The 22,851-nt window shown below is 67.0% G+C and overlaps 1 protein-coding gene and 1 long non-coding RNA gene across 5 annotated transcripts; one reads left to right on the forward strand and one right to left on the reverse strand.

The window, feature by feature from the left end:
* Positions 1–1,198: 1,198 nt before the first annotated feature.
* On the reverse strand, positions 1,199–21,172 carry FASN (fatty acid synthase). Of its 4 annotated transcripts, none has more exons than XM_045376392.2 (43): positions 21,044–21,172; positions 19,289–19,417; positions 18,362–18,514; positions 16,596–16,769; positions 16,233–16,433; positions 15,785–15,907; positions 15,593–15,708; positions 15,356–15,490; positions 14,140–14,602; positions 13,740–13,927; positions 13,232–13,421; positions 12,492–12,586; positions 12,131–12,265; positions 11,852–12,055; positions 11,644–11,759; positions 11,276–11,448; positions 11,011–11,202; positions 10,850–10,930; positions 10,581–10,757; positions 10,222–10,401; positions 9,948–10,151; positions 9,154–9,458; positions 8,404–8,793; positions 8,160–8,324; positions 7,747–7,868; positions 7,505–7,659; positions 7,220–7,423; positions 6,941–7,091; positions 6,682–6,860; positions 6,479–6,598; positions 6,237–6,359; positions 5,925–6,145; positions 5,634–5,835; positions 5,245–5,396; positions 5,064–5,155; positions 4,751–4,902; positions 4,399–4,641; positions 3,957–4,145; positions 3,489–3,719; positions 3,167–3,387; positions 2,938–3,036; positions 2,175–2,426; positions 1,199–2,105 (listed from the first exon to the last, which is right to left on the reverse strand). In XM_045376392.2, the coding sequence occupies exons 2-43, from the start codon at positions 19,413–19,415 to the stop codon at positions 1,968–1,970; spliced, it is 7,533 nt and encodes a 2,510-aa protein (XP_045232327.2). In that variant the 5' UTR covers positions 19,416–19,417; positions 21,044–21,172; the 3' UTR covers positions 1,199–1,967. The 4 variants fall into 4 exon arrangements, with proteins under 4 accessions (XP_045232327.2, XP_045232325.2, XP_045232330.2 ...); XM_045376390.3 differs by having other exon boundaries at positions 19,289–19,422; XM_045376395.3 differs by lacking the exon at positions 21,044–21,172 and adding an exon at positions 20,853–21,012.
* LOC135967796 (uncharacterized) lies at positions 8,217–11,194 on the forward strand. The gene is made up of 2 exons (XR_010582081.2): positions 8,217–9,000; positions 9,560–11,194. It is a non-coding gene; the product is annotated as an uncharacterized lncRNA (long non-coding RNA).
* Positions 21,173–22,851: the final 1,679 nt, after the last annotated feature.

A 22,851-nucleotide genomic window follows, 5' to 3' on the forward strand; every position in this document is an offset into this window, starting at 1 on the left:
GGGCACTGCCTGCCTGCCCTGCAGGGCCTGAGGCTGTGGAGCTAAAGCAGTTGGGTTCTGAGGCCACATCAGCCCCAGACCACCCCCAGATAGGCCTGTGAGCCTCGTCCTGCCTGGTGGCCCTGAGCCTGTGCGCATTGGCTGGGGTGGAAGTTGCTGGAGGAGGGTGCACAGAAGCCAGAGGGGCCGCGGCTGAAGGGAGCACCTGCCCAGTGTTGGGAGACCGCAGAAGGGGTGTGGCTGAGCCTCGCTCCAATGCCTGCCTGCTGTTCACACTCATGCCTGGATACTGCCCACCTGCAGCCGCTGCACCAGGCCCACCCCCCAACAGGCCCCTGGTATTCACTGTAGTCCTGGCCACCTGTGCCCATCTCACCCTCAACCTCTCTGTCAGGCCGGGCCCACTACCCTGCCCTGGGAGATGACCCCGGTGCCCTCCCCTGCCTCTCCAACAGGGGCTCTCCCAGCCCCCACCCACCTCTGTGCCTTGGCATTCACTGGAAGGCCTCTTCTGTGGGCGCGCTGTGCTTTCCGGAACCCCAGGCTGGCCTGTTCTGCCCGTTCCCGAAATCCAGTCCGGGCTCTCGCCTCCTGCCTCTACCCCAAGCTCATGTCTACCCAGTGCCCCCGCACAGCCACCCGTGGGGTGCTGCCCTTATGGGTCCTGGAGGCTGCATCCACCCCACCCCTCAATGCTGGGGGTCCAGGTTCCCAGGGCTCCCTGCTCCTTGCTCCCTCTCAGCCTCTACTCCTTTGCCTAAACCCAAATCTTCTGTATCAGCCTGGCAGCCCGTGGCGCTACTGTGTTGGCGAGGCTGTGACGGCATCTTTGGCAGGGGCGAATGCCTACAATCTGCTGACTTCAAGCAAATACTCTTCTCCACAATGGGCCTCTCCTCGTCAGCTGAAGCCAACTTCCCAACGTCTGCACCTCCTACACGTTTCTTACTGGTGCTGTTTCTTGGCCAGAACCTTGATACACCGCCAGTCCCAGTGCCTTCCAGGGAAACCCGGGGCTGCCACGCAGGCTCCTTCCTCACTCCCTGGCCCAGCCCCGGCTCTGGGACATGGCCTAGGGATGTGCGGGAACTGGGGATCAGAGGACAGAGGGCATCCCCTTCACCGCCCCGTGACTGGGTGGGGCGGAGCTGGAGAGCTTGCAGCTGCCGGGTCAGGGAGGAGGGAAGAAAAGATGGCGGCAGAGATCACATGCGGTTTAATTGTGGGAGGCTGAGAGCAGCATTTTTACCAAATTGGTGTAAAAATGAAACGGGGTCCGGACGTGAACACTGACAGTTACAGTAAATTTCAAAACCCGAGCAGCAATTTGAATCATTTCTTGAAAAACAAACAGACAAACACCAAACACGGAGTTGGTGCCCGGCGCGGTCCGCAGGGTTGGAGGCCAGCCCTGCATCATGGGTGTGGCCAGGCACTGTGTGCCTGTGCAGGGACCCAGCTCCTCGGGGACTGGCCCACACGACCTCCCACGCAGTGGGCTGAGCCAAGGCCTGGCCAAGAGGGGGCCGCAGCCAGCAGGCCTGGGTGGCCACCCGTGCCCGCAGGGGACATCGGGGAAATGAGGGCAGTGTGCGGGACCCACACACTGCCTGAGGAGTCTTTGCAGGGTAGACAGGCCTGGGGTCTCTACCAGCAATGCAATAAATATGCAAATCCAAGCGCAGAAAGACCAAGCGCAGACCCCACGGGCGCACGAGGCCCAGCCCGGTTCCTGCAGGCATCGCCGGCTCTTCACAGACCAGGAGTCTCCAAGTCGGCGGCTCTGGTGTCCCCGAGGTGCCGTGGGAGGCGGCGGGTGGGTGGGACATGCCTAACGCCTACGTCTAGCAGCCTCGGAGGGCAGTGGCACTGGGCCGGGCAGGGTCCTACCGGCAGGACCCTTCCTGCCCCGTTGTGTGGCGGGGGGTGGGGATGGCGGAGTGGCCTCGGTGGCGGGGGGCACGGGCCTAGCCCTCCCGCACGCTCACACGTGGCTCAGCCAGGGAGCTGTGGATGATGCTGACGATGGACTCCAGGCCGCTGCCCTCCAGCAGTGTGCGGTGGTCACCCTCGATGACGTGGACAGACACTTTCCCGTCGCATACCTGCAGGGGGTGCCATCAGCCGCTGCCCCACCCACTCCCGTCCCCGTTCCCCTTAGGCCGCTTGCACACCTGGGAGAGGTTGTAGTCCGCGCCCAGGTCCTCGCCGTAGGCGCCACCCGTCTTGGCACGCAGCAGCATCACGTTGCCATGGTACTTGGCCTTGGGCGTGTACTGCTCGGCGGCACGCAGCTTGTAGTAGAAGGACAGGGCCGCGAAGCTCAGCTCCTGGCGGTCCAGGCCCTGGTGGCTCTTGATGATCAGGTCCACGGCGGCCGCCACGCGCTCCTCCAGGCCCTTCAGCGGCAGCAGCGCCTCCAGCACCTGCGGGGTTGGGCTCTGAGCAGGTGCCGGCAGCACCCACAGCACCTGCGGGGTCGGGCTCTGAGCAGGTGCCGGCAGCACCCACAGCACCGTGCTGCACCTTTTTTTGAGACAGAGTTTTGTTCTTGTTGCCCAGGCTGGGGTGCAATGGCGCGATCTCAGCTCACCACAACCTCCGCCTCCCGGGTTCAAGCGATTCTCCTGTCTCAGCCCGAGTAGCTGGGACTACAGGGGAGTGCCACCACGCCCGGCTAATTTTTGTGTTTTGAATAGAGAAGGGGTTTCTCCATGTTGGTCAGGCTGGTCTCGAACTCCCGACCTTAGGTGATCCGCCTGCCTCAGCCTCCCAAAGTGCCGGGATTACAGGCGTGAACCACCGCATCCAGCCGGGGTCGGCTATTAAAGGGGTGAAGCTGGGGGGCCTTTAATAAAGCTCTTGGCGTCCCATCCCACCCTTCCTTTCCTGCCCAGTGCTCTGGGTCCGGCGGCCTCAGGGGTGTCAGGGACCAACCCTGTTGTGCTCCATGTCTGTGAACTGCTGCACGAAGAAGCATATGGCCTCCGTCTCGGCCTCAGCCTCACAGCCTGGGGTCAGCTTTGCCCGGTAGCTCTGAGAGGAAGGAGGGGCTGCTGAACAGATGGAAGGGGCGGAGCCTCCCAAGCGACCATCCCCCAAACCCGGGCACAGGGAGGGAGCCCAGATGTGTGCCACAGGCCTCTAGGGCTGGCCTGGCTCTCACCTGGGTGTAGGCCAGTACATAAGTGTGCGAGCCATCGAAGAGGAAGAGGCTGTTGTGGGTGGGGGCTGGGTTCTGCTGGGCCTGCAGCTGGGAGCACATTTCAAAGGCCACGCAGGCCCCATAGGAGTAGCCGGCCACGCGGTAGGGGCCCTCGGGCTGCACCTGCCTGATGCAGTCGATGTAGTAGGCAGCCAGGCTGTGGATGCTGTCGAGGGGCGCAGCTGCAACGGCAGTGCCAGGCACTCAGCATGTGCAGGTGGCAGCCACGGGCCCCGTGATGGCCAGCACTGACCACCGTGTCCAGAGGAGGGCCCGGGAGTACCTCGGGTGCACTGCAGGCCATAGGTGGGGATGCTGAGCCGGGAGGCCAGGCTGTGGAACACGGTGGTGGAGCCCTCGATTGGGTGCACCAGGAATAGGGGTCGCTCAGAGCTCTGCACTGAATTGAGCCGCATCAGGGTGGGGCCCTCGGGGTTCACCAGCAGGGAGCGCAGGTTCAGTTGAGTCTGCTGCTGGGCCGGACCGTCCTCCTTGGGTGTGGGGGATGCCAGCTCTGTGAAGACAGGGGCAAATGCCAGGCTGGTCTGGCTGCAGGGCCCTGGCACCCACGCAAGGACACAGACACGCACGCAAGTCCCCACGGTGCTATGTCTGGTGGGAGTCGGGGTGGAATGCTCAGAATGGCACCGTGATGAAGGGTGGGATGCCTGCTGGGACGTGGTCCAGACAGCAAGGAGGAAGGGCTGGGGCAGCCCGGGGACCCCACTCCCGCCTGGTCACTCGCACGCACCGTTGGCCGCATCCGCCTTCAAGGACAGCTCCTGCAGTCTCCGGAGCGTTAGCTGCCGCACCTCACGCATGGACAGCACCAGGTTGAGCTCGCGCTCCAGCGTCTGGCGCACCTCCACGCTCATTAGCGAGTCCAGGCCGAGGTCCGCCAGTGAGCTGTCCAGGTTGATGGCAGCCAAGTCGCGGATGCCTGGAAGGGATGTGCTCGGTTGGCAATTTTGGCGGGGGACGTGGGGACGGCCTGCGTGGGGCAGGGCTGACACCCAGGGGTGTGCAGGCTGTGCATCTCCCAACGCACCATCACCACAGTGACACCTGCGCCCGCACCCTGGCTCTGCACATGGGGAAACTGAGGCACACAGGGCCATGACTGCTATGTCCGTCCCAAGACCCTGATGCCAGCAGGGGAACCGCCTGGCACGGCTCCTGCTGGCAGTGCTCACCCAGGATGTGTGCCACGGCCTTCACCAGGTCCTGCTCGCCGTCCCTGTCCCTGTAGGCCGCAGCCTTCTCAGCCAGCACGAAACTGCTCAGGACCATGTGGGGCTGGTTCAGGAAAAGGTCCAGCACCTCCAGGCAGGAGGCCACACGCTGGGGCAGCGTGCCACCGATGACCGTGGTGTGGATGTTCACTGTGTCCGCCAAAATGCCCACGTCGCCGATGGCGCCCCACTGCACGGCCAGGCCTGTGGGCGAGGGGGCAGGTGGGCAGGGCTGCGGGGAGAAGGTAGGGGTGGGGAGTGGCCACCGGGAGAGGGGGGGTGGGCAGGGCCAAGGGGAGAGGGTGGGGCCCACCTGGGAGGCCTTCGTGCCGGCGTTTCTCGCAGATGCGCTCCATGGCAGAGTTGGCAAAGCCATAGTTGCTCTGTCCGGCATTGCCGCGCCCGGAGCTCACAGAGGAGAAGACCACAAAGTAGTCCAGCTCAGGGCACGCCTCCCGGGTCACCCTGTGGGCACGCGTGTCACTCCCCATCGGCCGGCACCCCCAGGAACCCCCAACCTCCCACCCCAGGAAAGGCCAGAGAGGGCTGTCAGCGAACCACCTCGGCTCCCACAGCCCTGAGCCCAGACCCCAGCAGAGGGGGGAGCAGGGCTGCGCGGTGCCCACCTGTCCAGGTTCAGGGTGCCACTGTACTTGGGCTTGCAGACGTCCTGGAAGAACTCCGGTGTCTGGTTCTCCAGCATGGCGTCTCTCAAGACCTGGGGGAGGCATCCTCAGCACTCCCTGCGGCTCCAGGGCCTCACCCGCCCACACAGGGCCCTGCCTTGGTCTCGGGGCTTCCCCTCACCATGGTTAGGTTGAAGATGCCGCCCACGGGCCCGAGCTGCGCCGCCTCGGCGATGAGGCCCCGGGCCCCCTCCAGGGAGCTGATGTTGCTGGTGGACACCAGCACCTGCACGCCCTGGCGCCTCCACTGGCGGACCTGCTTGGCCTGGTAGCCTGCGGGACACAGGACTGTGGGCTGGACCGGGCCAGGGCACACAGTCTTTTCCCCACATGCCAGGCTGGGGAAGTGAGGAGCAGCCGCAGAGCCCTGTCCAGCAAGCGCCCGCCAAGATGGAGGGGAACAGACCCCACACGCCGTGACAGCCCCCGATGGTGGGCTGCAGAGAAGGACTCAGGGGCCCGGGGCTGCGCCTGGCCCAGGCTGGTCCACAGGCACCCCTGCCGACTCACCTGTCCGGACCCCGGAGCGAGAGGTCAACACGAGCTTCTGCGCCCCACGCTGGATCAGCCACTGTGCCAACTCCAGGCCGAGGCCACCCAGACCTCCAGCGATGATGTAGCTCTTGTAGGCCGGGCAGAAGGTCTTGGAGATGGCCGACATCAGCGTGGGTTTGGCCCCCTTCAGCACTGCCTCCGGCTCCTCTGCAAGCACCTGCGTCCGGGCAACAGCACCCACCAGCTCAGGCATTGTCTGGGGACGAGAGCCTGGGATGCCCGAGGCGCCAGGACTCCTCCCCTCACCTGCACGAGGACTTTGCCGATGTGCTTCCCCTGGGCCATGTAGCGGAAGGCGTCCTCCACCTGGGCCCCAGGGAACACTGTGCACTTGAGGGGCTGTACCACCCCATCCCGGATGCCGGCCTGCAGGAGCGCCGCCACCTCCTGCCATTCAGCACTGCCATCCAAGAGCGCATCCAGTAGGATCCCGTGGAATGTCACGTTCTTCAGGAAGATGGCCATGCCTGTGGGCAGGGGACGTGCTCACCCAGGGCCTTCCACACGTCCACCCACATCCATCCATGCCCACCCCCGCCCAGGTGCTGCCGGCCTCACCAAGTGGGTGGTTCTGAGAAAGGTCGAATTTGCCAATTTCCAGGAAGCGACCGTGCTGAGCCAAGCACCTCACGCTGGCCTGCAGCTTCTCTTCCGCCAAGGAGTTCAAGACCAGGTCAACACCTACGGCGCCAGAGGGGCCAACAGTCACACCCACTGCAGGCCCAGCCACCGCTGCCCAACGGGCCAGACCCCGCTTTTCCCTGGGCAGGAGGCAGGCGGGGGCTGTGGGGGCTGCTCACCCTTCCCGCCCGTGTGCTGCAGGACATGCTGCTCGAATGATGTGTCCCGGGAGTTGGCGAAGCTGGTGCTGTCAAGCTGGGGAAACCTGGCCTGGAGGTATGCCCGCTTCTCGGACGACCCTGGTGGGGAAAGGAGGTGCCGCTGGTGAGCCGGGGTGGTGGGGCTGGGAGGGCGGCGCCCGGCTCTGGGGGCAGGGCCTTACCCACGGTGGTGAAGACGCGGCAGCCCAGACTGAGGGCGATGGCGATGGCGGCCTGGCCCACGCCGCCGGAGCCCGAGTGGATGAGCACTGTCTCCCCGGGGCGCACCCGCCCGCGCACCACCAGCGAGTAGTAGGCTGTGCAGTAGACGACGGGCACTGAGGCCGCCTCCTCCAGGGTCCTGGGGATGCAGCAGGTGGGTCAGTGCAGGCCTGGCCACCATCCACGTGGGGCCCAGGCTCACACCCCGGACACACTCACCAGTTGGAAGGCACGTCCCAGAGAAAGTCCGGTGACAGCAGGACAGAGGTGGCCAGGCCCTCGGCGGGCACCAGTCCCATCACACGCTTGCCACTGGGGTCTCGGCCCGAGAACTCCATGCCTAGCAGGTTGTCCTGGGAGGCCCACTTCCCTGGGGGAGACGGCACTGAGCCCCCCACTGCCCACCCTTCCCTCCCAAGGGGCTTCCAGGCAGGTCCTGGCTGCTGGGGTCTCTGTTCCCCGGTCCGGTCCACTCCCACGGCCCCACGCCACCCATACCTGGAATGGCCTCAGGGGACAGCTTGCCGGTGGCCAGCATGATGTCGCGGAAGTTGAGGGAGGCGTAGTAGACCGTGCAGAGCTGGGCGCCGGGGCGGGAGGGCTGGGCATGGCGCAGCGAGGAGCAGACCCAGCGGATGGAGGACAGGTCCCCCCGGGTGAGGGTGGTCACAAAGGCGTGTGCCGTGGGCTCCTCAGGCTTGTCTAGGGAAACAGGAGGTGGGGCTACTGCGGGGCCTGCAGGCGCGGTCTCCCGGGAGGGGCAGGGCAGTGTGGGGGGCTCACCCTCCTCCAGCAGGAAGTGGCGGAAGGCCCCCCAGGCCCCGTCGCGGTAGACGTTCATCACCAGGTCTCCCTGCAACACCTTTTGCAGCTCTGCGGAGCCCGGGTCCACCTCCGGGACGCGGGAGGTGCTGCTGAGGTTGGACAGCAGCACGCACCTGGGGGCAGAGGCGGTGAGCTCAGGCTCGGGAGGGGGAGGCGAGTGGGGAAGGGGAAGGGGAAGGGGTGAGGGGCCGTGCTCCTACCGGAGGCGGTGCCCGCCGGGCTCTTGGCGGAGACAGTTCACCAAGCCCACCACGCCCGAGGTGGCACAGTTGACGGCCTTCAGCCACACAGGCCGGGAGGAGTCCTCGTCAGCCAGGATGCCCTGCAGCGGGACAGGGATGGTCAGGCCTCGCTCGGCAAGCTGGGCAGTGGGGCGGGGCCTGGAATAAGCCGGGCAGTGGGGCGGGGCCTGGAACAAGCCGGGCAGTGGGGCGGGGCCTGGAACAAGCTGGGCAGTGGGGCGGGGCCTGGAAGTGGGGCGGGGCCTGGAACAAGCTGGGCAGTGGGGCGGGGCCTGGAACAAGCTGGGCAGTGGGGCGGGGTCTGGAAGTGGGGCGGGGCCTGGAACAAGATGGGCAGTGGGGCGGGTCCTGGAAGTGGGGCGGGTCCTGACCTTCAGCGACTCCACCCAGCGGAAGCTGGTGTCGTCCACCGGCAGGAAGATGGGGCTGTCCTGCGGGGCGGGCCGGCGGCACAGGAAGAGTGCAGAGCCGTAGAAGGACTTCTTCAGGCCCACCAGGCGCAGCGACACACTGGAGAAGAGGCTCTCCCACGCGTCCTGTGGGGGCGGCGGTCAGCACCCGGCCGGCCTGGTCCTCACCCGGCCCCCACCCCGTCCCCCTGCCCGGCGGCCGCACCTGGCTCAGGATGCCCTGGCCGTACTGAGGCTCAGCGGAGGTGAGGAAGGCCACGGTCTCCCCCAGGGGGTGCCCCCGGAGCAGTGTGTGCAGCAGCAGGAAGCCCCCTTCTCTCAGGGTAGCCACCATGTTGCTGAGAGCTGAGGCCGGGTCCCCGAGGGCAGCCACAGCACAGTTGCACACCAGGAGGTCAGTGCTGCCCAGGGTGCTGGGGGCAGGGTCCGCAGGGTCCCACTGGCCCTGGGCAATGTCGTGCTGCTGCAGCTGGGCCTCGGCAGCCTCCAGGGCCTGAGGGTGGCGGTCGGTGGCCGTGTAGCTCAGCTGCAGCAGGGGCTGGGTGCCAAGCAGGCCTGGGATGCGGGAATACAGGTGGCCGTGGCCAGCCAGCACCTGAAGGGGGTAAATTCTGGAATCAGCCCCACACCAGGCCGGTGCCCCTGACCTGGGGCTGAGCAAAATGTCTGAGACCAGAGTCTGGCAGAAAGGCTTCCCCGTCAACCCGATGATGGTGCCAGCCACGGGCACGCACAGATGTCACTGGTCTTATCCCTGGGGTCCTGCCTAGGTGCACCTCTTGGAGCCCACGGGCCCTCCACGGTGAGCACAGGACGCCTGCACAGAACCACAGGCAGCTGGCCGGCCCCTCCCACTGCCCAGGGCCTCCCCGTGTCTGTGTCTCCTTCTGTGACTGATGTTGGGGTGGGTCGCACGACGTTCAGGGCAAGGGCCTGGCTGCCAGGAGGCACCCACCTCCACCACCTTCATCTTCCGGCTGGGCATGTTCTCCACGGCAGTGTCCAGGCAGGCCCTGAGCGCCGGGGAGTCCAGGAGGCCGCTGAGCAGAGGGTCCTCTGACAGCTCAGGCCTCTTCTGGGCCAGCACCTGCGCCAGCTCCAGCTGCAGGTTCCCGTTGAGCTGAAGCCTGCAGGCAGCTGACAGCAGCTGGGGCAGTCCCTGCTGTAGGGGGTCCTGGGGGACCTGGGCCCCATCCAGTCCGGGCACCACCATCCTCAGCCCCTGCTGGGTCACCTTGGTCTGCAGTGCCTGCGCCAGCCCTGGGGAGGGAGGGAGGCAGGCCTGGTGTTCCCAAAGCCCCAGGGCATCTGCCTGGCATGGGCTCTCAGACCCACACTGTCTTTCTGGGGCCAACACCCAGCTCTGCCTACAGGACAAGAAATAGCTGAGGGATGAGGAGGGGGCTGCCCACCATTGTGACGTTGACTCCTGACCACCGTGGACACAGTGAGGGGCCGCATTCAGCTGCAGAGACTACTCTGCCTAGCCAAAGTGTGACCTGGGGCTGAATCTGTCATCTTTGCCCCCAAGACCCCCTTCAAGACTGAGGAACAGTGACCAGGGACAAGGAAGACAGGGGGCTGGGGAGGGAGGGACGCTGCCGTCATGAGCTCCGGCCGGAGAGTTGGGCTGGGGTTGCTGACTCCGAAGGGGGCCCCATGGAGAGGCAAGTCTGGGGTCAACACGAAAGGGAGGCGATCGCTCCCCATCGCCAGGGGTGTCCGGAGTTGGCAGGGCCGGGACCTCACCCTTGCACAGCTGCAGCTCCTTCTGCAGGGCAGCACGCTCAGACAGGCACCCCTCCTCCACGTGGGGCGTGAAGCAAAACTTCTCCAGGATGGGCACCTGCTGGTCCTGCTGCCGCCGCGGGGCCGACTCAGTGTGGACACGGGACATGTGGACGCCTCCGGCCACTGTGATGCTCAGCCACCTGCTCACCACCACGTCAGCCACTGTGGGGACAGCCGGGTGAGTGTGGCACAGTTGGCTGGGAGCCCTGGGTTGGGGTTGGGAAGGGGCTACCTTGGGCGTCGTCCTGCAGCGTGTACAGCTTCTGCCTGTGGGTGGCAGGGTCGATGTGGATGGCGGTGATGCGGGTGGGCAGGTGCAGGCTGCGCTTGGCCAAGCCCAGGATGGATATCTGCAGCATGGCGTCCAGGAAGCTCACCCAGTTGTCCTTCCACAGCAGCCTCCCCGACTCACCTGCACACAGGGCCTGGTTGGTGCTGTGGAGCTCCCAGGTCCCTGGGCCACCTCCCAGAGCCCGCCGGGCCCCTCGGCTCCCTCTGAGGCTGCATGCCCAGCCGTGGGTGCCCTCTGTGGCCCCCACAATGGCGACCGCCCTCCCCGGTGGCTTGGGCAGCAGCGCGGTCAGTACCCACCTTCCAGGCTGGCCTCCAGGATGCCATGGAAGTGAGGGCCATAGTCGTAGCCACGCAGACGCAGCTCCTTGTAAACCTCAGCCTGGGTCAGGAAAAGGGGCTCCTCGGGGTTGGGGGTGGGGCTTTCCGGGTGGTTGAAGAGCCTGGGGTCAGGGTCCTCCCACTGGTACACCTTCCCTGCAGGCAGGCAGGTGTGGAAGAACCTGAAGACGGGTGGCATGGCCAGCGGGCACAGCCCCCGCAGCTCCCACGCCACCAGCCCTGCTTACCACTCACTATCAGGTTGCCGTTCTGTGACACCTCGAAGGCGCGGGAGGCCTCCAGGAGCCGTACCTCCAGGGACACGGTCCCTGCAGAGCAGGAGAGTCAGAGATCAGAGGGCAGCACCTGCCCCCAGCTGCCCCCGCCTTGGTCCTGGGGTGCCCCTCACCAGTCTTGGGCAGGATGGTGGCCTGGTGCAGCACCACGTCCTCAAACACCACAGGCAGCTGCTCCACGGCCAGGCCCAGGGCCCGGGCCAGCGTCTTCCACACTATGCACAGGTAGCCAGTGGCGGGGAAGATGACGCGGCCATCGATGGTGTGATCCACCAGGTAGTGGTCGGGAGACTCGGAGCTGGTGTCTGCAGGAGGGCACAGGCCTCAGCACTGGTGTGGGGAGGGAAGAGCTTGCCCACCCACCGGGCCCCTGCTCACCGATGTTGTAGACGGCGGCCGAGGGGGAACCAGAGCCGTTGGGGAAGTCCTCGGCAGCTGGCACGTCCCAGGCCAGGCTGTGGTCCCACTTGATGAGTGGGGAGATGAGGGGGGTTCCTCGGGGAGCTGGGAACTCCACAGGCGGGAACAGGGCATTGGGGTTGGCGTCGATGCTGTGGAGAAGGGAGGCACAGGCGGCACATCCGTCACCGGGGTCCAGGGGCTCTGGGTTCAGCCGACCCACTCCCTGTGGTGGACCATCCAGGGCTGCTCCCACCAGCCTGGGTCAGTGAGGGTCCGGCAGCCCTGCTCACCCACCCCACGCCGTCGACTGCAGGAGATGAGGCCCGCGATGGGAAGGGACCCACCCTGAGAGGTGCAGCCTGCCGATGCCGGTGAGGAAGAACTCCAGGTTGTCCCTGTGATCCTTCTTCATCAGGGGGATGATGGTGCAGCCCGGCTTCAGGCCACGCTTCAGGACAGCCTGGGGGCGGCAGGGCGCGTGGGCTCCCTTGGTGCTCAGCCGAGGTGCCCGTCCCAGATTCCTGGCGCCCGCCGCCCCCAGGCTGGGCCTACCTGCAGCAGGGCATGGGGCGCGACCTCCAGCACCACCGCGTGCTCGGGCACGTGACACAGGGCCTCCTGGAACAGCACAGGGCTGACCAGGTTGTTGACATTGTACTCGGCAGAGGACGTGCGTGCCAGGCTGCTGTGCCACTGGGCCTCGGGGATGGAGGTGCTGAGCCAGCGGGCTGAACGTGGCTTCGGCTCCCGGATCACCTGCACGAGGGGCTAGGTCAGTGCTGGGTCACGGGCACCCCGGCCCGCCCCGCGCCCCCCGGGCCGAGTCAGCACCTTCTTGAGCGCCTGCAGCAGTGGGGGTGCGATGGCCTCCATGAAGTAGGAGTGGAAGGCCATGCCGCCGGTCCGCACCTCCTTGGCAAACACACCCTCCTTCCTCAGCTGCTCCATGAACTCGAACACAGAGGCCTGGGCATCGTGGGAGCCTGGATGAGCATCCTGGCCGGGCACCCACCTCAGGCTCAGGGAGGTAGAGGGAACCAAGAGGGAATGCACAAGGGACCTGGGGACAAGCCTGCCCCATCCCCAGGCCCGTCAGAGCCTCACGGGGCATAGACCGTGGCCGCATGTCCCTGCCAGACTTGCAATGGCAGGCGCAGGGGACAGAGGAGCCCGCCTGGGCCGCAGCACCCACCTGAGGTCCCGAGATGGTGACTGTGTCCTTGGAGTTGTGGCAGGCGGGCACCACGCCCGGGGGGCAGCGCTGTTTACACTCCTCCCAGGACAAGCCTATGGCAGAGCCAGCCTCAGAGGCTTAGCGTGGGGACTGAGCCGCTCCCAGCCACCCACCTACCCAGGACACCGCCTGCAGCTGGGGGCAGTAATGATAGGCGTGGTAATGGCAGCCTTGGAGCCTTCATGAGAAACGTTCGCCCCCTGCTGTGTTTGACCCGTGGGTGGAGGTGTCATTACAGAGCTGCCAGGGGCAGCTCCTGGGAGCCCAGTCCCAGATGGTGGCCCCTCAGTCCTCTGCAGTCCCAGTTCTTTCCAAGCCCTGCCCACATGTGGCCCACAGGGCTGAGATGGGTGTCAACGGAGGGCACCAGTCTGAGGGAACCCTGGCGACCTGTGTGTTGGCTTCACTAAAGCCCCTGGGTTCTTACTATGCCGGGGCTGTGTCCCAGGGGGCTCCACGCAGGCCTGATGCCCATGGGCACGTGCCTAGGCCCAAGGCTGCCAGGTGTGGGAGCAGTGGGGCAGCTGCACGGGGACTTGCGCACGGCTGTGTCTGAGCTGGGTGTCCCCGGGCCAGCGGGGGCCACTCTATCCTACAGGGGCCAGGCCAGGGCTGCAGGTGAGGACCCCACAGCGAGAAGGCAGCCTCCTTTCTTGGAGGTGCTGGGGGCCCCTCCGGGAGACCTCGGGGACACCTACCCACGGCTGCCATGGCGCCCGGCGGGAGATGGGCTTCTTTGATGCATTGCCCCCTCCAGTAGGCAGCGAGGACGGCCTCCTCCTGGGACAGGCAGCCGTCAGCGTAGCCACAGGCCACCTCCCCCAGAGAGTGGCCAATGATGCCGTCTGGTCTCAGCCCCATGCAGCTCAGCAGGTCTATCAGGCCTATCTGGGGTAGAAACAGGACACTCAGCTCACAACCTTCAGCAGGTGCAGCTGTTGGGGGCGGCCCCCCGGCCCCACTGGGCCATCTCCACCCCGGCCGCATCGACCCTCCCAGGTCTCCTGGCAGGAGAAGCCCCTGTGGCCCCAGCACCCAGGCCCCACTGAGACCCCTCCCCTCCCTGCTCCCGTCCTACCCCCAGCACAAGGCTCTGCCCGGCAAAGAGGCTGTCAGGGTCCTGACTAGAGACTGCAGCTCCTGGGCTCCAGGGAAAGCCAGAGCCCTGGGCTGGCATTGCACACACACGGGCAAGCTGGGTCCTACCTGGATGGCAGTCAGGCTCACGAAGGCGTGGACGATGTCGTCAAAGGTGCTCTCGTCCATGCTCAGAAGCAGCTGCGACACCTTCAGGCCGAACGGCTTCACAGCCTCGTCGGAGCGCAGGATAGAGTCTCGGAAGCGGTCCAGGCGCATGAGGCTCAGCCCCATCCCGCGCCACTGCGTGCCCATCCCTGTCCCAGAGAGTATGTCACGAGGCTTAGCGCCATCCCGCGCCACTGCGTGCCCATCCCTGTCCCAGAGAGTATGTCACGAGGCTTAGCGCCATCCCGTGCCACTGGGTGCCCATCCCTGTCCCAGAGAGCACCTCAGGAGACCACCGGTTCCAGCTCGCCTGCCCTCTCCCCAGAGAAGGGACCACCTTGGGGACAGAGTGTGGGCTCACCAGAGCAGATGAACCAGAGCGGGCGCTCGCCAGCGGGCACCTGCTGCACCTCTGGGCCACTGTGCTCGCCACCCAGCACGGCATAGCCGCGGAAGGGCATGGCCGTGGTGGGGATGGCCGCGATGTCATTCAGCATGCTCAGGAAAGCCAGCTCCTGGCTGTGCTGGAGGCCCTGCTCCAGCAGCTCCTGCACGGCCTCAGGGGTGCGTCCACTAGCCCGCAGCAGACGGGGCAGGCTGGCATGTGGGGCGGGTGCCGGGGGCGGCTGCGTGTGGGGCCTCAGGATGACGTGCACGTTGGAACCCCCAAAGCCAAAGGAGTTGATGCCCACGTTGCCACCACGGACGGGCAGGGGCTGGGCCACCACTTGCAGCCGCCCATCCAACAGTGCTGGGATCTCAGGGTGGGGGCTGTGGAAGTGCAGGTTGGGGGCCCAGAGCCCGTGCTCCAGGGACAGCAGCACCTGTGGGGGTACATGGTGGGTGGGCAGCCGCCCCACTCCCTGCACTGCTGCCTGAGCTGGGGGCAGGCGCCGCCCCGGGACGCTCACGTGGGGCCAGGGTTCCAGGGCCCTCTCCGACACACTTCCTGTCCCCAACCTAATCCTGCCATGGCACAGGGGTCTGATGACTGAGCCGCCGTGGCCCTGCCCTCAGCTTGGTCCAAGACCTCCCCTTCGGGCCTTGCTGCCTCCCAGCCTGATGTGGACCCTCCAAAGCCTGGCTGTGGCCTGAACACTAAGGCCCCCTTGGTCCAGATATTGCATCTCAGAGGCTGCATAAGGCCCGAGTGACTGCGGGTGTCGGGGCTCCTGTGCCTGGTCTCTGAAGAGCCGCAGGCCTCTGTTAGTGGGTCGGGAAGCTGTAGACACGGGTGGGCAACACGGGAGACCCTGATGCTGCAGCTGACCTCCCCCAGGCCTGCCCCTGTCTCGCTCTTCCAACCCAAGCGGCTCCTCCAGCTTGGCTCCATGTCTGGCAGGCGCTCGGCAGGACGTGAGACCCCCAGGGAAGGTCCAGCGAGCCTGGCTATGAGCTCTCCCTGCTGTCAGCCTCAGTGCCTCTGCTCAGACCCGAAGCATAGCCCGGGGGACGGGTTCCTGGTGGGGAAGCCCCTGCCTCCACTTGGCAAACGGGAAGCAGCAGTGCCCAGCCATGGCGCAACCCAGTCCCAGGGAGCAGGGGGCTGAGGGACCCCCAAGCCCAGCTCCACCTACCTTGGCCAGGGCTGCCAGCCCCGAGACTGGCTCCGGGTGCCCCATGTTGGACTTCGTGGAGCCGACGAGCAGTGGCTCCTGGCGGGTGGCGCACAGGGCTCGGGCGATGCCATTCAGCTCCTGGGGGTCACCCACCTGTGGGAAACACGGGGGGGTCAGGGGCTCTGGCCAGGCCACCTCTCCAGGCGTGGGCATGGGTTAGGGTCATGGGGTGGTGAGTTGGCGGGGGCGCATCACCTTGGTGCCTGTGCCGTGGGCTTCGATGTACTCAAATGACTCAGGGGCCACTCCAGCCGACTGGTACAAGGAACGGATGAGCTGCTCCTGGGCCTCTCCAGAGGGGAAGGTCACGCCTGCGGAGGGCTCGGCTCAGCGCTGCGGCCCCAGCCCCGGCTCCCACCTGCCCCCAGGCACCCCGGCAGAGCCCACCTTGCTCCTTGCAGCCATCTGTATTGGTGCCGGCGTTCAGGATGGTGGCGTACACCCGCCGGGCCAGGGACTTCTTGGTCAGCAGGACGGCCACCACACCCTCCGAGCGGCAGTACCCGTTCCCTGGGCGGAGCAGCACCTCAGGCCCCAGGCTCAGCCCCACACTGGCCCTCACCCCACCAGGAGGAGCTCTGGGGTGTGGCGTGGGTGTTTGGGTGGGGGTCCTGGGAGCTGGCAGGATGCTACACAGCATGGGGCGGGTGCAGGGGGCCATCCTGTGCCACTGTCCTGGCTGCCCAGGATGCGCCGGCCACACACTCCCGTGCCACTGTCCTGGCTGCCTCGGCCGCACCGGCCACACACTCCCATGCCACTGTCCTGGCTGCCCTGGCCGTGCTGGCCACACACTCCCGTGCCACTGTCCTGGCTGCCCCGGCCGCACACTCACCCTCTGCGTCGAAGGCCTTGCAGGTGCCCTCGGGGCTCAGCATCCCCAGCCGCAGGAACTGCACGGAGGTGTTGGGCTTCAGCAGGACATTGATGCCCCCCACGATGGCGGCAGGGCATTGCCCGCTGGAGATGGCCTGGTAGGCGCTCTGCAAGGCCACCATGCTGGAGGAGCAGGCCGTGTCCAGGGCGATGCTGGGCCCTGGAAGGAAGGGCGCCACGGCTCAGGTGGGGCTGCGAGCCCAGGAGACCCCGGGCATACAGGACACATGCTACACGGAATGAGCCCACACCACGTGGTTTCTGCTCAGCACGTGGGGACCTGAAGGCCACCCACCATTGCAGGAGGCTGGGCAGGACCCACCTTTGAAGTCGAAGAAGAAGGAGAGCCGGTTGGCCATCATGGCTCGCTGGCAGCCCACCATGCTGTAGCCCACGAGCGTCTCAGGGTCGCGGCTCAGGGCCTCCGAGGCCTCAGAGCCGCTCACGCCCACCCAGACGCCAGTGTGTGTCCCTCGGAGTGAAGCTGGGTTGATGCCTGCCACAAACAGTGGTCAAGACCCCATGGCTGGGTCCCACAGTGCAGCCCGCCCATCAGCCAGCCCGACAGCCTGCCCGCCCACCAGCCCGCCTGCCCGCCCATGCAGCTCTAGGTGAAGGTCCTGTCTCAGCCTACGGGCTTGGGGTGGCGGGCCATCCCAGTGGGACCCTGGAAGGGGCCTAAGGAGGGTGAGGTGTGCTGTAGAGGGGCCGGAGCAGAGCCTGTGGGCAGCAGCCAGCCCAGGTGAGGCCTGGAACAAGAACCAGGTCACAGGGGGAACGAGGCGGAAGGGGCAGGCGGGCCCAGGGGAGGGCACCAGGCGCGGCCAGAGTGGCTCCGGGAAGGACAGAGGGCTGCATTGTCCCCAGGCGACGCCTTTGGCCCCTGGTGTCACCGGCAAGCTCTGATGAGCCCGTTGGCCAGTGGCCTCTCCAGCACCAAGGGCAGCCTGCGCCAGGACAGGCCGTGATAAGGAGCCGAGGAGACAAAGACCAAGTGTCCAAGCTCAGAAAGGAGAGAGGAACACCGGCCACCCCCGGGGAGCAGAACCTCAGTCTTGGGGTGGGGCCTGGCAGCAGGAAGGGCGCAGGGGAACGGCCTCCGCCTCTCAGCCAGTAGGGCCCCTCCTTGCCCCGGTGGGCTGGCTCTGCCCTAGGGTGGGTGGGTGTGTGAACCGCTCACGCCCAAGGGCAGCCAGGGGCTCAGCCTCCCCCATCAGGAGGTCCTTCTCCACCCAGGGAGGGAGCTCCTGAACCTTAAGAAACGGTGTGGCCGGGCGCAGTGGCTCACGCCTGTAATCCCAGCACTTTGGGAGGCCGAGGCGGGTGGATCACAAGGTCAGGAGATCGAGACCATCCTGCCCAACATGGTGAAACCCCATCTCTACTAAAAATACAAAAATTAGCCAGGCATGGTGGCACACGCATGTAATCCCAGCTACTTGGGAGGCTGAGGCAGGAGAATGGCGTGAACTCAGGAGGTGGAGGTTGCAGTGAGCTGAGATCATACCACTGCACTCAGCCTAGGTGACACAGTGAGACCCCGTCTTAGAAATGAATAAACAAATAAATAAATATAAATAAAAAAGAAATAATAAAAAAAATGGCGTTGCGCTTGTCCGAGGTCATGTGCCAGCCAGAGCGTGGGCCAGGCTGGCGGGATGGGGTGGGAATGCCTAGGGTTGGGGAACGTGGGCAGGGTGGTGGGGATGGGAGGGGAGAGACAGCAGGGCCAGTGCTACCTGCTGCTTGGCTGGTGGGGTGGGGGCCCAGAGGGCCCCTCAAGAACCTCCTGCTCTGCCTCTCGTCACTCCAGCCCCTGCCCCTGCCCCAGCACCAGCCAGACACAGGGAGTGAGGAAACTGGTACACCCAGGTCAGGGCACACCCATGACACCTCTGGGGTGCAGTTGTGAAACCGTGGCCTACCCCGTGGCCCACACCTCCCTGAGCCCGTTGGCCAGGGGCACAGCCAGGGAGCGCAGGTGGTGCCGGGACCTGGTTCTACCAGAACCAAGAACAGAGAGAGCACTGCCTATTCCACACGGGCAGCAGGAGCCCTCGGCACAGCAGTCTCGAATGCCCGACCCACCTGCGTCCACGATGGCCTCATAGGTGACTTCCAGCAGCAGCCGCAGCTGAGGGTCCATGGTGTGTGCCTGCTTGGGGTGGACTCCAAAGAAGGAGGCATCGAACCTAGACAGGTCCTTCAGTTTGCCGGACCGCCGGGGCAGGCCGTAGAGCCCTGCGGGACAGGCAAGTGTTTAAATCTCTGACTGACGCTGCCCAGAGATGGGGGCCCTGTGGGGTCCCTAGAGGGACCATGGTGGAATTAAGGACTCTCTGCTATGCCTGGGAGACCCAAACAATGGAACAGGCTCCCCAGGAGGCGAAGACCGTGGCCCCAAAGCGGGGACTGGTACGACCAGGTCTGTTGCACAAGACCCAAGCCCTAATCCAGAGATGGGCCCCAGAACAGAGAGAGCTCGGTGGGAGTGAGGCTGGGGGACCCTCTGCCTGGCTGCTGCCTCAGCTCTACCATGCTGACTCACAGCTTGCCCGTCAGGTAGAGCTGCTCTGTGGAAGAGCCTACTGGGCGTGGGGGAGTTGGACCAGCCTCCCGGAGCGCACCTGGTATGCAACCTGCCAGCTCAGGACACAGGCAGGGGCAGCCTGGCTGGAAGGGCTCTGGCCCCCCACCTGCCCCCTGCATGGGTGACAGTCCCCAGCCCGTGACCCATCCTCTGAGCTTGGCTCCTCCGTAACAAGCAGGTGGGCCCTGCCTGGGCTGGCCCCTGGCCTTGCAGCTCTTGGGGGAGCCTCCTGGGCGCATTTTCTAGGCCATTCTGGTGCAATGTCCAGGAAGGAGGCTGCAGCTTGGACTCGCCCATGGGTGACCAGTGGCTCTGTGGCTGGCACCGGGCTCAGGCCAGTGCCTGGGTGGTGAGGACACAGTGCAGCAGGGAGGCTGGTGTGGGGACTTCCCACCTCGGGCACAGGGAGTCCCGCAGCCACATACCCGCCTTCCAGCGACGGTCGTCGTCCGTAACCATGTCCACGCCTCCGATGAGGTTGTCCCAGAACTCCTGCAAGTTCTCCGACTCCGGAAGCTTCCCGGACATACCGGCAATCACCACCTCCTCCATGGCTGCTCTGCGGGGCGGGCCGTGTGAGTGCCCCACACATCCCGGCCACAGCACCCCCGTTAGCCTCGGCACCCAGAATGGGCGGGCAACCCAGGTGGGCCGAGCGCCACCCTGAGGGTCCATGTGGGCCCTGGCCCCGCTCTCGCTGGGAGGGGCTGCGTGCTCTGGGAACAGGCCCACCTCTGGGCCCTGACCCATTCAGTTCCGGGTATTGGCTAGGGGACCCCACTGGGGCCCTGCTGCCCTGGCCTCCCCAGGAGTTAGTAGTTTCTGCGCCTGTGTCCGCTTCCACTCAGCTGAGCCTCAGCCCTCCAAGGCTCCTGGAGCTTGTCCCAGACCATCCCTAGGGGCGCCCGGGGGCTCACAGTGAGGGGCAGGCAGGCCACCCGAGATGGGGACAAGGCCCCAGGTGGCCAGCCTAAGAGGCATCAAGGAAACGGAGAGGCAGGGTCCCAAAGCCGGGGCATGGAGGTGGCAGAGAGCCCTAGAGGGGGGTACTCAGCGCCCATGCCCACCCGTGCTGGGGTGGAGGCCTGCTGTCCAGGCCAGTCCAAGAGCCACCAAGGCTGGGGAGGGACGAAACGGGGATAGGCCTGTGCTCTGTGGGAAAAGGGGCCCCTGCCCCACTGTGGACCAACCCAGCCAGTCCAACCCCTCCAGCAGGGTCCAACCTGGAGAACCGCTCCTGGCCAGGACACGCAGGTGTTGCCTGGCACCCCTCACCTGCGCGGGTGAACCCACAGACACTTGCTTGCCTCCCCATACCGACCCAGAACACAGCAGGCCCTCCCTGAGGCCCGGGTCCCTAAGACCCCGAACGGGTGCCCAGGCCGCCGGCTCCTCATCCACAATGGGGGCTGGTGCAGCTCTGGGGGGAGGGGGCGGAGGCCAGCCCTGGTCTGGCCACTTGCACGAGGCCCCAGGGCCTGATGTGCGGGCCACCCCTCGGCAGTGCGGCCTCCCTCGGGCCGTCCCGGCAGGGAGGCGGCCGCCTTCCCACCCACCGCGATTCACAGAGGCTTGGCTGCCCCGGGCCGGCTCCAGGCCCGCACGCTGGGTCCTCGCCGCTTGCTATTCACGAGGGGTCGACGGCCAGGCAGGGGGTGGGGACACCGCCGCGCGCCCGGCCTCCCTTCGCCCCGGGCGGGGGCTGCTCGGGACCCCTGCGCTTCGTCCGGGCGGCGCCACGTGATGGGGAGGCCGGCCCCGGCGCCCACTCCCTTCCTCCCTCGCGGCGTCCCCTTCGGGCTGGGCCTCGGCTACCGGGCGGCCCCGGGAGGAGGATGCGGCGGACAGGGCCCGGCGGCGCCTTTGTGGGCGCGGGGAGGCCGAGCTGGGGGCTCCTCCAGGCCCTCCAGGGTCCGCGGCCTCCCCCCGGGGAAGCGAAGGCGGCTGTTGGCGGCGCTCCCCGGCGTCCTTCCCCCGCCATCCGCCCACCTGCTCCGCGGGGCCCCGGGCGCTTCCGAAGAGGCTCAAACACCGAAACCCAGGCAGGCCGTGGAGGCGACCCCCGGATACGGGGCCAGGCCACGAGCGCCCTGGGGGCGGAGGATGAGGAGCCGGGCCGCCCCCCGGACCCCGGCCCCGACCCCGACCCGCGCCCCGGCCCCAGCGCCGGCTGCTCGTACCTGGTGAGGGCGCGGGCGGCGGCGCGGGCGGCGGTGCGGGCGGCGGAGAGCGAGGCTGGAGCGCGGCGGAGCGGGAGGCTGAAGCGCGGCGGAGCGGGAGGCCGGGGCCGCTGCCGTCTCTCTGGCTCCCTCTAGGCCGGCGCCGGCGCTATTTAAACAGCGGCCATCCCCGGGCGGCCACGCCACATGGGCTGACAGCTTGGCTGCGCCGCCCAGGCCAATGAGCGTCGGGGCTGCGCCCCGGGACCCGGCGCGCCGCCGCCGGTGGGGTGATGCCCGTGCGCGCCGCCGCCCGAGCCGGGACCCTGCGCGGGAACGCGCCGGGGGGTGGGGCTGGGCCTGGGGGGTGCCGGGGGCGGGGCGGGCGGGAAACCACCGCCCCCCGACTTCCGCCTCCCGCCTCGCGGGCCCGGACGAGCACGCGGCTGTGACTGAGCCCGCGGCGCGCCTCCGACCCCTGTGTTCGCCGGCGCCACGTGTGCGGGATGGGAATGCTTGGGCCACACTGGGGACTACACCGCGGCCACACCGGGGTTCCCGCCGGCCGCGGCGGGGCGCTCGGACCCACAGGCGCGCGGAAGGACGGACGGACCCGTCTGCCCGCATCTCGGCCGCCGACTCCACGCAGCCGTCGCTGCCCGCGCGGAGTAGGCTGAGGGCGTGGCGCGGCGGCAGCAGCAACCAATCGGGTGCCAGGGGCGTTCGCGCCGGCCCAATGGCGGCGCGCGGGTGGGCGTTGCTAGGCGATAAGGTGATGGGCGGGCGGCTGGGCGGTCCCGGATGCCGCGCGGGCCGCGGCGCGAGTGCGGTCGTTGACCCCGGCCGCGGGCACCCGGGCCGGGGTTACTGCCGGTCATCTCAGCGCCTCCCGGTTTTCCTCTCGGGGCCGGCGGGGAACCCAGACGGACGCCAACCCACCCGACGGCCCCTCCTTGGCAGCCTCCCGGGGATGGGGATGAGGCGCAGGGCCGAACGGGCGAGCGCACTCCAGGCCGCTGGAGCTCAGCGGAGGGGAGGGGCGCGGCCACGTGGCCAGCGGGGTCGACCGGGACACCCACCTGGTGTGGTGCGAACAAAGGGAGCCGCTGCCCCGCTTCCCTGGGCGAAGGCTGCGAGTTTTTCAGGGCGCACCCACGGGTGGGGGCTCAGCCCGGCCCTCGTGCGTTCTCTCCCTCCGGAGTGATTTCCCTCCTCGAATGGTTGCCAGCTCGGCGGCCTGAGCCCTGAAGCGTGCCCTCCCTTTTCTGGCAGCCTCGCGCCTGCGGGGCCACGCACCCCACGGGGGGCAAGCGGGCCTTGTGAGGCCACAGGTGTCCCTGGCTGCATGTCCTACTTTTTGGGCTCAGGAAGCCCGGGCCGCTGAAGGGGAACCGGAGACTGGGGCCCCGGCCCCTCTGCAGGTGCGCGGCCTCCTCCCTTTCCTGAGAGCAGGCCTGAGGGTCACGCGGCCACTCCACGCGTCTTTTCCCTTCTGGGGCTGTGGTTCACGCACCGTGGGACGGAGGCTCAAGGAAGGACAAGGGGAGACAGGGCTGGGGCTGGCCTCGCACTGCTGTCCCCACTGCGGGGGTTCTTCTGATTCAGGGTGAGGCCCTGTGTCAGCCTCAGGCATGCAGGCACACAGCTCCGGCTCTCCATGCTCCAAACCTCCCAGGTGGCCCTGGGGGCTGCCAGTGCTGGTGGTCAGTGGCCAGCAGGGCCCTGCTCTCTGCAGCCTGTCGGGGGCTGGGCCAGCTACAGGGGAGCCCTGGCTGGCTCCCAAGGAGGTTGGAGACTCGTCCAGCACCCTGAGGGCTTCTACAGAAAGT

This window comes from Macaca fascicularis, chromosome 16, assembly GCF_037993035.2.
Source record: "Macaca fascicularis isolate 582-1 chromosome 16, T2T-MFA8v1.1".
Lineage (NCBI taxonomy): Eukaryota > Metazoa > Chordata > Mammalia > Primates > Cercopithecidae > Macaca > Macaca fascicularis.

Bases quoted from the DNA above. Each gene is read 5' to 3' on its own strand.
- FASN (XM_045376392.2), bottom strand. From the start codon at position 19,415: ATGGAGGAGGTGGTGATTGCCGGTATGTCCGGGAAGCTTCCGGAGTCG. The intron at 7,660-7,746 runs GTAGGAGCACGG...CTCTGCCCCCAG, and splicing joins CCCGGCGGGCACCGCCTCCG to GTGCGTGCTGCTGTCCAACC. The intron at 4,903-5,063 runs GTGGGCACCGCG...GCGTGCCCACAG, and splicing joins GGCACCCTGAACCTGGACAG to GGTGACCCGGGAGGCGTGCC.